The 14,852-nt window shown below is 39.4% G+C and overlaps 1 protein-coding gene across 3 annotated transcripts in view; it reads left to right on the forward strand.

Moving 5' to 3' along the window:
• Oatp74D (Organic anion transporting polypeptide 74D) overlaps positions 1–14,852 on the forward strand; it is a 139,261-nt gene that overhangs the window by 87,022 nt on the left and 37,387 nt on the right. For all 3 annotated transcript variants that reach the window (XM_022075529.2, XM_022075530.2, XM_022075528.2), the window contains exon 2: positions 10,516–11,642. In XM_022075529.2, coding sequence (XP_021931221.1) covers positions 10,541–11,642 — 1,102 coding nt within the window. In that variant the 5' untranslated portion in view covers positions 10,516–10,540. The remainder of the gene's footprint in view (positions 1–10,515; positions 11,643–14,852) is intronic.

The raw sequence follows: 14,852 nt of genomic DNA on the forward strand, positions 1-14,852 counted from the left end.
CTTGGTTTACTGTATATCCCTTACGATAATGACATTTCTGAAAAGTTCAAACGTATAGGGAACCACAACAACATTAGTACAATCCTCAGAATAAAATACACTCTTAGGAGTTTTCTTGTGAGAACCAGACCGGAAGGAAGTTCGCAACAGACGGCTTATTTCGTCTGCAGCATTCCCTGTAAATGTGGGGAAGAAATGTTGGTCATAGGGTAAGATTTTGGAAGTTGAGAATAATAACAGATACCGGACATGCAAGGAAACAGCCTACATGGCGTGTCTGACAAATTCCATCAGACAACCTAGTTTGAAAATTTCTCCGATTTGGATCCCCCTCATCAGCCAAGAGATTATCAGCTCTCAAGGAATGCCAGTTTTTGTTTGATAGACTCTTCTGATTACATCCATGGCTCTGTTTCAGGGCTGTATTTTTGGGCCAGTGATGACTTTGTCAGTAGACGTGTGATTGAGGAGATATATCTCGTATTTCTCCTGCACAGGATTTCTGGATTGGGTGGTTGTGGATTTGATTTGACGTATTTTAATTTCCATTTACATATGTGTCTTAGTCTTGACATTCATATGTCTGCTTGTAAATTTTATTGTTAGTCTTATTATCTCACATTGACATAACCTGGTCTTAGGTGCTTATACACTTGCTGTTCTGACCTCGGTTGTCCAGTGATTAAGTTAATTCTAACGGACCCCCAGAGTAGGTCCCCTCCTCCTTTACCACACCTGAAGTCGAGGGCAGATCCATTCCTCGAAACGTTGTGTAATTCTATAACACCAGTCTTTGGACAAAGTCCAAAAACTTTCCTGAAAGCAGTGAAGTTCACAAAGTGTGGCCTAAATTTCTTATCAGGATGCATCAGGAACTGACCTCACGCGCGCTCTAGAATTTTCTACGTGAATGCTTCGAGCACTGGTGTTCATAGGGTACCTGAAGACCTCATGTATCATTAGAATCTTAATATTATGAAACAGGTGCAACTAGATGATCGGGAAGTACGTTCAGAATATCGAAGAGGGGCGTTAACAGTGTGCAGTCTTAACTGAAAGGACTTTGTATTTGGCCGGATATGCACGTGGGAAACTTGACTAGACGGGGCCCCTCGGGATATCTAAGAGAACGTATAAGAAAAATATTAAAATGAAACTTGCATAACAAGTTTTGATATGAAATTAATAGAGATGTTTCAGCGCAGAATTTAATTATTACGATTTTGTAAACACAGTAATGAACCATTCGGTTGCATGAAAGTAGGACATTACTTGACTAATTAATAGTCTGTCAAGTGATTATTTAGGATCTTGCACTTAACTGGTGCGTAAGAGATTGTCTGCCATCGGCCTGCTTAGATTTTAACCGTGATTAACTTGGTTATGAATTTCGCCATCTTGTTTTAAACTAGAATAGCGTGCTTATTGAAAAATCAGACATCTGTGGGAAAATTTCGATTCAAAAACTAACCTAAGCTCGTATAAGTAATATTAAATAATTTAGACCGTACCTCAAAGAAAATACAATGTGTCTCCTTCGTTTGGTCGCTGCCGTTTAACGACGTAAGGCTGGAAAGAAGTTATCCATACCGGAATACACAGATTTTTCGCGTTTATTCTTTGCAAATTATGAGTACTCGTAGCAGAAGTAAAAGAAATATGCCGTGTATATATAGCCTAGTAAGGAAGTTCTTTATTGTTCACATAAGCGGATCAAACGATACAGCAACATAAGCGTAATTCTTCAACGTGAGATCTATTCATTGATTCTTACCGACTTATTTGCAATGTAGTGTGTAGTGTGCTAGCTGTTGATGTTTAATGAAAGCGACGACAATGAGAAAAGTGACTGACGCACAGCAAATAAAGAATTGTACTTGTTAAGCCCTGCTTGGTACTTCGGTTCTGTCCCAATCTACCACACGTTCAGTTGCCCTATTACCAAGATTTAAAAGCACATGCATGACGGCACACTTACATCACTCTCAGCCTGCCCGGAAACTGCCTCTCCTTTTCCCACTGTTCGTCTCTTCCACCCCCTTCGGCCTTCAGGAACGAAGGTAAAAGTTAATTGATGTCGAATAACTGGAAACTGTTGTAACGAAGCTTTAATGGCCAGGAGTGTCAGAAATGAGCAAACTTCAAGAATGTATTTACGATTCTGACAACGAAGGCGTTGCATTGTGGATGAATTCCAGCAGTAAAACAGATTACTCTGACAAATATTCGCAGTTTTCCTCACTCTTATGCTAATATGAAACGTTTTTTTAATACATTTGAATGAGCTGGTGGAGCAACAGCACGTCTGACTCGCATTCTGGCGGTATCCGCTTCGAATCACGGAAGGTAGCCTGCTGCGCCGACATTCCTCTGGAGAGACCGAAGTAATTCAGGAAAAAGACATTAAGGATAACCGGCCTTCGTGCCAGTATTAGAACCTTGAACGTCTAGAATACTGAGCAAGAGTGCTAACCATTATACCGCTACGTTAGACGGATTTGAATACTTCTCAGGTCGTGGATGTTATCGGTAGATTCCTTTGTAATGTCCTGTTAAAGTTTAAGCCAAGAAGAAACTAGTGAACTTATGGTAGAGGTATTTCATCTTTGTGATCCACAATCTAAGGATACCTGTCGCTTGTTCAAGAAATGATATAGAAAACTTCTACAATAGAGAACGCCTAATTTTCTAGTCGGACTATAATACCAAGAAGAAGTAAGAAGAGAAACGAGTACGAAGTACGAAATGCAATGAGAAGTAGGTGTGGCGGTGGTTGTGTTATGAAAACACGAAGCAACAGCTTGTAGACAGGAAATTCTGCTTGTACTTATTTATACAGGCTTTTCAGTCCGTTGTAATTGTCTGGTTCCGATGTTCACGTATTTTGTGGATGCTGAGGAGGCTCTGGCATTCTGTGGACAGGCTTCCTCGTCCGGGTTACGTAACAAACATCGATGAAGTTACATTAGGTGAGCAACACGTAAAGAAATCGCGCGATTAGAAGCAGTCAGCATCTTTGAAACGTCGGTCAGGAATTTTACGGAATAAGATTAATGTAGGTTGTGGACGCTTATCTCGAGAGGTGTTCATGGTTCGTCGTCCCTGCAGGTGCCCCTATACTGTTCTGTTTAGATTGCGTGACATGCAGGAGTGTAGATCAAGTTGCAGCTGTTGCACGGCGAAACGTGAGCTTTCTATTCTTGACTTTGTTCCCTTTATCCTTATCCTCGTGTTTTTTTTTCTTCAAATCTTTATCGTTCATCCTCTTAAGTGGCGTTACAGCCGGATTTAATGCAGGTTATGTTCTAATGCAGAGATTTTCTGCAGTAACTGTTTCTCCCACAGCACTGTCACTCCATGGAGTAGAGGCCTTAAGAAGCCGATAGCAGATCAGTTAGTCATAGAAATTCTCGGCATTTTATAGAACCCAACAGTTAATTGCCGTGTTCACAAGAAGCTCCTATCCTGAGTCACACGAATCCAATACACAACCTTCCACCCTACCTACCTAATAGCCAGCAACATTCTGCTTTCTACATCTAGGTCTACCGAGTGGCCTCTTCCCTTCAGGTTTGCACACCAAAATTTTGTATGTTCACCCCCCCCCCCCCATGCTCGCTGCATACCACACCCATCATGTTCTATTAAATTTTATAATGTCAGTATTTGGTGAAGAGTGCAAATTATGTACCTCCTTATTGTGCAGCAGAGATTTTATTAATATTTATGAATTCGGATAAGTGGTATGTCGTTTGAATATAGGCGCACGCTTTTTCAGGACGGGACAGTAAAATGTGGGGAAATTTTTATACCCCGAGCGGGAGTCGAACCTGCCATCCTGCTGCTCATCGCAATACTAAAGTAACTTATCACAATTCAATGAATTGTTCATCAGTTTCCGTCAACAGACCTAAATATTTCACGCGCTGTTACCTCCATAAAGGGTGCAGTGTTTTCAAACACGTCATCCTACAGTATGGGTTTTCTATTATTTTCGGCTCACAAGTTCGCTTTGACGGATGGGGGTATTATTGGAGACAAGTAATTGAAAAGTACTTTGTTATATGTTGGTACACTGAGTAGGCATACCACATAAACTGATCAGTTTCATAATAAAAATATTGCCCTTCAGAACCCTAGGAAGCAGCTCCAAACGATACGTTATTTTTTCTCTCTCTACCAAGAATATAGAGAAAATCATGCAAGACGGGTATATCAACAAAATTACAGATTTATAGGAGTCCAAATTCTCTTCCTCATTTGGTTTGAAAGACGTACGTCCTTAGTGATAATGTGCCCAAACGCGGCTGTCTGAATCCCTGTAAAGCAACGCCAACCTTTCAGGCCTGATGTCTTCTCGCTGTTTTATATTGTTAGACTAAATATCTCCGATTATGCAAGTATGTTGATACTCCTTTCTTCTGGCATGATTCCCTCGATGTGGTGATGTAACTTTGTGATCATCGTTTCGTGCGCTGAGCGGAATACGAACCTGTTTCAGCAAATAAAACCTCTATCGCCTACGCTGTTTTGTGATGCAGATCGTTTCAAACTCTTTTCATTTTGCTTTGTTCTTTCAGTGTGTTTTATGTACTTTCAGTTTCTGCGTGCTTTATGTACTTTAATGAAAGTATTTCCATCCTACTTTCTCGCCCTTTAATTAGGTGTCTGAAACATGACTAGAATTTTAAAAATTGTAGCTCTCAGTATGTGTCAGTTGTGTAGAATTCGTGTTACTGACGTGTAATAAATATAGTAAATTATGGGGCTTTGTTTCATCGACGTTTAAGTAACAATATGACAAGTCCATGAACTATGTTCTATCGGCGTGGCAAATCCATGAACTTCGTTTTATCGTCGTCTAATAAATAAGACGTAACTTGCTGGCAAAGCCTATATTGAAATAGTATGTTCTTATCTATGTCAGAGGTTGGACTTTTTCTTCTTGTTGTTATTGTCTAAATATACACTAACCAGTGTATTTAACGTAGTCAGTCACCAAAAAGTGTTTGAGATGGAAGTTTTGGATTTTAAGAAAGTCCGTATCTTATGTCACGTCAGCCAGTGAGTTCCTAACTTTGTATCTATTGTTATCAGTTCGGTTACCTAATCTTGATGTTATGGCCCCTTTAGTTTGCTCTCTCATCGTCAAGTTTATGCCGTTTATTTTTATCTCAGCAGTGCTTTTTGACCTTGTTCAACGTGCCTTGCTTCTTCATAAAGTTCCTCATTAAGGACTATCTGCTGGTTACGTAAATTAGTTTTAACTGTTACTTAACTGTCTTGTATTCGTTATTCTTGAACTCTGCGCATCCATTCGAAGTATTATCTGGTGTCCCTCAATAATCTCTTTTAAGGCCTTTGTTATTTATTTATTTTTATTTATGACTTGTGTAATGTTTTTACATTTTCCAATTATTTTCTTTTTGCTGATAAAATTTTTTCGGGCTGTTAAAATTCTCATGATTGTTCCTCACTTGAAATGAAATTTGACTACATATGTGGTTGGTGCACAGCGAACTATATGAGGATTAATGTTAGTAAAATTAGTCATTTCTCTTACTAGGAAAATTTTAACGTTTCCATTCGAGTATAAAGTTTTCAGATCTGTTATAAATCGTACGGACACTGTTAAAGATCAGGGAATAATTCTTGATACTGAAATTTATTTTCAGCATCACGTGGTTTATATATTTTTACAACCTCCCAATTTTTGTGTCGTGTTTTGCATTACTGAGATCTAAACTTGAATATGCTTCTGTTGCATTGAATGCATTAACTTCTACTGATGCCAGCAAGCATGATCGCGTTTAGCAGAAGTTTGTTTAGCCCTGTGTTACTATCGATACTGCCCTTAAGTATATTATCGTAAATCCTACAGGACCTAAATGTTCATACCTTCTGCAATAGGAGGCCCCGATTTGATCCTGTTGCTAATATTTACAGTGGTTTACATTTTGGCTCTCCTAAATTCTTCGAAACTGTTGGAATTCCCATTCTTTTTTCGAAATTCTATAGATATTTCTTTGTTTACTCTTGTTGCTTCGCGTAAAAATTGTTTCTCCGTTACATGGGCATTAGTCTAAAATTACAGTTTGTAAAGCTATAAGAATATATATTGAACAGTTGGTTACACATACGTATATTTTAAAATAACGTTTTGTGTTAGTAGCATTTTTTCATTAGTTTACCTTTATGTAGTATAATTATATATATATTATAAATATAATAATTTTATTGCAAGTTATTTTGGTTTATTAATCTTTTGTTTGTGCTGTGCCTGTAATTGGTCATTTAGCTGTTAGTGCACTGACCTAAAATAAAATATATTATTATCATTTAGCACAAGCTTAAAGACGTGACCTTTCAACTGAACTCATTTATTTCATGTTACTCATTGTACTGCTTATTCTCTGTAATTATGAAAGCCGGTCATTGTCCGGCGAGACATTCTGTGTGCCTTTCAGCGAAATAACTTCTTGCCACCCTTTCCATTTGTACTTTCTGTTATTAAGTTGACCCAGGCGTCTGGAAACAGCCCCATTATGATGGGAACATCACATGACGCCCCTTTCTTCGTACGAAGGATTTGACAAACATCCGTCTGTTGTCATGGTAACCAGGCGTTCTTGCACTGAGAACCTATGACAGACCATTGTGTTATTTCCACTTCACATATTCCCATGACCACCACGATAATATTGTCCATGGTAAATTGAAACGCAGGCGTACTACAATGGTTCAGATGTCTCTATTTGCATACTGTTTACACTGAACTTCATTAAAATTTGTCATTTAGTTGAGTTGGGGCAGTTTGGTAATAGAGTTCCAAGGAAGTAACTTAACCTTAAGTCAAAGTCTTTAATTTAACCCTTTGAAACCGAAGCTCACCTGAGTGTATTTAAGACTTTGGTCCGTACTGCAAAGAAAACACAACACGCGCTATTACAAAGGTCAGCTACTTAATGCTGTTTAAGGAAATAACCACTGTTTACAGCGAGAATCAAACAAAAACTATTACATTGATTGTTAAAGTAGGTGGAACATGTAGTTGACACTGGGTTTTAAAGGGTAAACATTTATTCCTTATCTTTTTCTTTCTGTAGTTCCTTCTAACCGTAAAAATATTTTCCTTTTGGTATTCATTTAGTTCTATTATATAAAGTATTGAAGATGTAACGTTTATGTGAAGCTGTTATATCAAAACCTGAAGTAAAGATAACAAAATCTCTAAAAACAAACAAGGAAGAAAAATAATTATCAGTCCAGATAATGAAATATAACGTGTCGAGGACTTTTAATATCAGTAATGCTAGAGGAGGTACGTCACTACTTTGTAGTCTGAAATTACACAGGGTACAACACTGGAATGCCCTCTACCAAGACTGATTTTTGTTTGCGAAATTTTTCATGTCTGTTAGACAGACAGTGTAATAGGAGCAAAAATCATCATTAAGATTTTGAATATTATTGTCGCTTTTATTGTTTGGCCCAGAATATGATGGTTTTGTGGTTCAAGCCAGACATTTTCATTACGTTAACGTAACACAGCAAAGTATTCATATAAAGTAACTCCTTGCAAAATAACTGACTCCATGGTTCACTGTGTTTCTGAAGACGTTTAGACCTACTTATTTGGCCAAGAAATTCCTCGCTTTTATAAAGCCTGAACGTTCATTATAGCTGCCCCAATCCTAAGCCACTCTCACGTCCTGTTTCTTTAGTATCCATTTGAATATTGTCACATCTACATCTAGGCCTAACAAGAGCTGTTTTCCATTCAGCTTTTCCATCAAAGTACTTGTAGATATTTTCCCAGTTTGTGATGCTGCCCCACCCATCTCATTCTTCATTTAATTACACTATGGATCAGCGTCCTTGTTGAGATGAAAACAGTCGCTCGTCTAGTTGAGAAATTCTTCGTCTTTTACGCAACCAGGTGATTCATTGCCGTGTTCACAAGAACCCGCCACTTCACCTTATTCTAAGTCAGACAAATCCAGCCCACACCTTCACTCCCTACTTCGAGGCCAGTCGTAATAGTATCCTTCCATCTATTGCTAAGTTTCACTCTTCTTCAGGATCTCCCTCTCAACATCTGTAAGCATTTCTCGTCCCTCTGCACCACAAATCATGATGTTCCGAAGTTGTCTGAAACTCGCTACTCTGGTTCAAGATCATGCATGCTGTAAATCTTCCTATTATCAGGATCAGCCACTGTGTTTTGTTATTTTACAACGCACTGAATATGATAAGAGTGTAATGAATCGGAGTGATGTAAATAAAGGTCGAGGCCTGTTTCATGATAGTGTCTGGGCGTTTGCCTGGACAGACTAAGGGAAACCACTGAGTTTGAGGAAAATTGGTTCACAGCCAGGATTCGAACCGAGTGTTACCACTCTTACCACTGTACCATCCCATTTCATGGTTAAGTTATTTTACTTCAGGCTAATTAAGTTATTTGATCACTAAACACATCGATATATTAACTACGCTGCATGTATTTCACTGGTTGTGTAGCTGTAATGACGAATTAATATATATATATATATATATATATATATATATATAAATAAATAAAAGTATGTAAGTTATAGTTATGGTCACAAAATGTGCATACACATACAACTTAACGTTCCCACATAACATTTCATTACTGTCACACGTTACGTCATGAGCGATGATGGCTGGGAAGGGATTACACTAATTAAAAGGTTTAAGTACTCATCCATTGTGTTTCTTAGATTAGATGGTAGATAAGGAGTGAATTAGGTGGTTGAGATAAATGGCTGGATGGTTAGGTAGTGAGTTGAATCATTGTTTATTTTCGTGATCTGTCCGGTTTAAATTTCTATCGGCTTACTGGCTATGCTAATGTTTTCGTGGTTCTATTTACTCTCTGTAAAGCGAAATCCAATATGGTGCTTCCAGTCAGGCCACGAACATCTCCTTGCCTTTCCACGTTACATGATCATATGCTCATCTTATTCTGTTCTGACTGCGTGGAGCAGTGTCCTTGAGGAACTAATGATACACTCGGCTTTTCAGGACATTCCCCGTCTTATCGAATCCGAAGGTGCATTGCTATCTTCGTAACAGTCCGTCACTGGTCCTTATCTTTAGGTAGATGAATGTATTTTCCACATCCCCCACAATATTTCCCATCTACACGTAGGTCTTCAGAGTGGGCTTTGCCGTTCTGGTTTTTCAAAGAAAACTTATATTTCCCAACTTCCCCAAACTTGCTATATACCTCCCCCGTCTTATCCTCCTCGATTTGATCACGTGATAACCCAGATATATTTTGTAAGAAGTACATATGATGAATTTCCTTGTTACACTGTTTCTTTCTCCAGCCTTCTGTCACTTCATCGCCGTTTAGATAAAATATTATCATCGGCACCTCGTTCCTGAACTCCATCAAAATGAAATCTTATTCATTTCTGTAGAACACTTCCTATATTTTAATCGCCGTCGGTAAACGACGTAACAGTCATGTCGTGGTTTTATGTCGGAAGAATTTTTCTGAATCTCACAGACATGTTTTTGTCGGTAGAAAAGATTAGGTGTACGAGTTGTATACGCTTGCGTTAAATATGTTGCGCAAGCATATGTATGACGGAGACATGGTGAGATCGTTCAACTACGATCTTTATTAAAAGGACATTAGTGCTCAAGGATCAAAGATTTTCTGGCGCAGATTGCACGTCATCAGCATGAGGGCCTTCTGATCCCTGGGGTTCCATCAGGGACTACCAAGTATATACTAATTGTAAGCCTTAAACAATGCCAAATTAAAACCTTGCACCCGAGAACTGTTTCTGCATGCAAGTAGCAGTTATCCATTTGAAGTACAACAGAATACACCAGCCCTAAAACACGTTTTTTAATAATGAATGGTCATTGATTCTTTCGTCTTTTAACAACGCGTTTTTGACAATATGTCTACAGTTTATTTAGTGTTGATTTGTAGGATGATTGTAAATTGACTGAAAGTATACGGAAAGACGGCGTTGCCTGCCGTGACCTATTTTAGGGTCTATCCGAACCTCAGCTCGATGTAGTGATTGGCTATTCTGACTAAAGTTCTTCGTGGTATTCCTCAGCCATTCTAAGAAAGTGGTGAGATAGCGGCAGAAACTATACCAGGATCATTTAATAATTTATCATTCACAGTACTTCAACGCTTTCTAGCGTGTAGATTTCATCCTTTTGGAGCATCATAAATGGTAGCTGTATGTCGAACTACCACCTGCTGTATTTTTCAGTAACTCTGTTTTTTGTCCGCAGAGTGTATATACAGATTTTGTGTAATTCACAGAATAAACAGCTACTATTTCTCTAACATATTTTTCAGTTGATCTCTGCGATTGAGGGGCGTGTGTGTGTTTTCTTACGTTAGAACTAAATTTGTAAGAACAGTTTTAATATTTAGATTAACTACGTGCTTGAAAGAGTACATTGCTATTCTTTTAAAATGCATTTATATTAAGATTTGCTCTTGTATTTTTGCAGGTGATTTGGAAACACGCGTTTCCTGATGGGTAAGTGGCGTAACCGATACACCCGATCGCCGGATGACAAACACATGAGTCCCGAAGGCGTTACTGGATGTGCCAACAACATGGGATCACTCTCGGTGGATGCATCAACAACACTTATAAGTGACAGCATCAAAAGCGCCATCATTGACGCTGATGAGAGGCTTAAAGGTAACGGTGCGTACTGGGACGTCACAGGACATCTTGAGGAAAAGGAAAAAATGGAGCCCATGGAGGAAACTGGAATGCTGGCCCAGAGTAACAATAATGCATTAGCAGTTGTCAGCAACAAGAATGGCAAAGTACCGACGCCAAATGGAGTTGTCAAAGTGAATGGTCATCCCATTGCAGAAACAGGTGTTGGAATTTTAAACAAAGTTCGATGTTCTTCTGCTACGGAAGAAGAGGACGAAGAGGAAGATGACGGTAAAGACAGTGATGCCAACAAGGCTGAGGATATGGAATGTGGTTTAGGACCTTGCGCCCCAAAATGGATGCAAATCTTTGCTTCCAAACAGGCCTTCCTGGTGACATTTTGTATTACATGGGTTCTGCAAGGTATGTACTACACGTATTTCGTAAGCGTGATAACGACGTTAGAAAAACTGTTTCAAATCCAGTCTAAAACCACGGGCATTATCATGAGTGCTACAGAAATTGGACAGATTGGTTCGTCGTTATTATTAACTTACTATGGAGGTCAAGGTCACAGGCCGAAGTGGATCGCATGGGGGATGGTGCTGTTCGCCGTGTCGTCATTCACATGCTCGCTACCTCATTTCCTGTTTGGTAAACAGCTGATTCGCGACAATGACGTGTTATTTGGGGGTGTGGCGTCGGTAGTCCGAAGTCCTTACGGAGGTAACACCTCGGAACCCATCCCGCCTAACATCTGCAACTCGTCACACACGGCCGTGATCCACAACATGACGACCAGTTCCGCTCTCGCGACGAGAGACGCCTCCAGGATCACACCTGTTGTGCTGGCCATCTTCTTCACAAGTTTGCTCGGAGTCGGCATGGGACAGACAGCTGTATATACACTGGGAATACCGTACATAGACGATAATGTGGCCAGCAGGGAGTCACCGCTCTATTTTGGTAAGTTGAATTTGTTAAGTTTCACGTTTTCTGTTTGTTGTTGTTTAGGAGTGGGTTGATAAAAGAGTCGCTTCTCACTATGGCCTCTAATGAGATAATGCTAGTTGCGTGTGTTGTTTTGGTTGAACGAAAACCGAAATATTCGGAGTATCATTCTGTCCACCACAAATCCCGGTTGGCCTGCCATGGATTGATCCTGAACCTCCGCAGTGAGAAGCCAGCCTTGAATAAATTAATTTATTTATTTGTTATTATTGCACGACCGTTCTTATTTATCTCAAATTCCTTTGTTTCTTTCTGTTGTCCTTTACTTTTTTGACAGCTTTTCTCCTTATTTCGCAATTTTCTTGTACCTTTTATCTTTCTTCGTTTTCTTTTCACTGTTTCGTGTTAATTATCCGAACACGTGTGTTACTAAAATTCAGTTATGAACGTCCTCGTATTTCACACCGAATGCAAGATTGTAGTATAACTTGCCTACCACGGAACATTTGATTAAGCAATGACAGGATTTCAGTTGTGTGCATAGTTGAATCCCGGGACATCAGAATTCTGGTGCAGAAGTCTGGTTCGCCTTTGCTTATGATCAGGAAGAAAGCAGTTGAATCTATTGTAAGACTGGTAGCTTGCCCTGTACATTGACAAATTTTAGAACGCCCTTATCTGCGAGGCGATTGCATTGTAAAAGAACCCAGGACATCCAGAGTGATCTCTTCAGGGTATACTTAGCTGTTGTGATGTTAGAAGAGGGAGCTGTTGGTTGGAAACGTATGTGCTGGCTGCCATCTGTGTTCCATTGGAAAAGACAGCGGCGTCGGTGAGATGGTTAACTGCTATTTAACGTGTATTTTATTTATCTCACACGCCCAGACCTAACTCGGATTACACAAATAATTTTGAAAGCCTTTGTTGGAAAGGAACTTACTCCATTGTTGGAATAAAAGTGTGCGAGAACTTGTTTAACCAGTCTCGCTTTATTGACGTCAGTCGGGTGGAGAAAGTTTGTTCAACAACATTTGTTACTTTTAAAAAAGGTACAAATGTTCTGTGTTTTGAGTCTGAAATCTTTCGCTGACATATACTGGACCTTTGTAAATTATTCTTTATTTCGACATCTCAATTGTCTGTCCAGCAAGTATGTCAAGAACTACATACATCAACGCATCTCGCTGCTGTGCAGACAAATCAATACGCAGCAAGGACGCAAGTTATAATCCGTGGGTTAAAAAATTTATGTGTCACGTGTCGGAACTCGTCTCAATAAATCGTGGCTCGCCACGATTGTGATTAATGCACGCGATCCTGTGCTTTGGCGACTGGCGACATCTGTTAAGAATAATTGGAATGACTTGGGTGTACACACTGGAAAATAATAATTCCAATGGATGGAAGATGTCTCTGATCTTGTTTCCATCGGGTGCTGTCGTCGGTCTCCACCATATCTCGGGGTGAAGGAAGCCCGACTTCAACTATTCATGTCAGGGAAACAAGGAACAGTTAAGGTTTTGTGTGATGATGGTTAATTGAACAGTAAACGCGTAATTATGTTATGTTGTTCGTAGCTTTTATGCGTTATTCGTAGGCAGTACGTTAAATGAAAACGAATTCGGTAGGTTGTGATAGTCCGGAATATTTATATCCGATATTCCGCTGTAGATACCGATGTAATGTTAAGCCGATGTGTTAATTAAAAAAATTGTTGGACGAATTTATCTTTATCCGATAAAATCATCTTCGGCAACAAGCCATGCCAATTCTGGACAGAAATCTATCGTTTTGGAGACTTTTACTGTCTCTGTCATCAGGGGAATGATAATTCTCCTCCTGATGATGGCAGCGGAGAAAGTCTTCGAAACATTGGGCTTCTGCCCATAACGGACACGGTTTGTTGCCCGAGAGGATTTTATCGAGTTCAGTCGCTGTGAAAGCTTCAAGTCATATATAATTTGTCTTTTGAAATGCAATGTAGCCCAAAGTGTTCACGAACCATGAGTCTTACTTTATAACATTTCTCAAAAGCTACTCATCTCACAAAAACCATGTTCATGAAATATGATGTGGACCTAATTAAAAATATACAACTTACAAGTAACGTTTTCAGCTTCATGCATATTTAACGATATACAAGTAAAAAATACAACTTTAATGTCTGTGCAGCGTATGCGTTATTTATTAGCTGTGCAGATAGATATTAATCTGCATTATATGAGATTCAAGGCCAGAGCGAGTTTTGCAAAATCTCACGCAGCGTACGAATGCAGCTTTCCATTCCTGTTTTCAGTACACATGCATGTCTAGTGCAGTTTATGCAGTTAGTGACAGTTCGTTTGTACGACCGTCATATGTGCCTAAACCGGTTCCAGCAGTGGCCGGCTCGACTTGACAGTGAATCGCTGCGAGGCTTACGCAAGAGACTTCACTTTCTGAATGGAAAGGATTTAATTTTATTCCTTGAAGCAAGACCTTACTGTCTGTGCATGATACAGCAGTATTTTCAGTGTAAGGAGACAGTTACGGGTTTAGGGCTATTTGACTTTCACCCCATTATCGTAACGTTCCCATATGAAAACATGTAGGTCTGTGACCGGATTTCAGACCATGTTTATTTGAAAGCCGCAACCGAAGTTCCTAGGTTTTTCACGACGCCGTTTCAGCTGTATAGGCTGTAATTGTAGAGCGGTTTAAGGTGGTGTGTAAGAATTTGAAAGGCATTCGCCTTTGAGACTGAGGAAGCCGATGGAAGACTTCTCTCAGAGCCGGTACATCGGCCGACATTTGAAGCACTAAATCTCTCTGCTCGGTATTCCCATATCCTTTCCAGTCATCGTTCATGATTATTTTATTCGACGCTAAATAACCCAAGACAAAATCGTTAAATGGCCTAGAAACGAACTAGTATGGGTAATTACTGTCGTTCTATATGTAGTTGGTATAATGTCACTGCTAAATAATGACTCTCAGATCATTAGCATGGCAACTCCTAGTTTCCTGCATTTGCATTTCATCGTAGTTCGGAAGTCTGTCGCATTCAGCGCAATAAAGTTGTTATTTATTGCATTGACGAAAGCATATTTTGTTATCGATTGTTTGATCGAAATGCACTGAATGAACGCGTAGAGTCGCACGTCTTCCTCGAAGGCTTGTTTCCTTAAATATACGCCACATCAAAACGTATTTCAAATAAAAGTTATAAATGTAACACAGACCTAC

This window comes from Zootermopsis nevadensis, unplaced genomic scaffold (assembly GCF_977971745.1).
Source record: "Zootermopsis nevadensis isolate Lab colony 2312 unplaced genomic scaffold, Znev_1.0 Znev_ptg000020l, whole genome shotgun sequence".
Classification (NCBI taxonomy): domain Eukaryota; kingdom Metazoa; phylum Arthropoda; class Insecta; order Blattodea; family Termopsidae; genus Zootermopsis; species Zootermopsis nevadensis.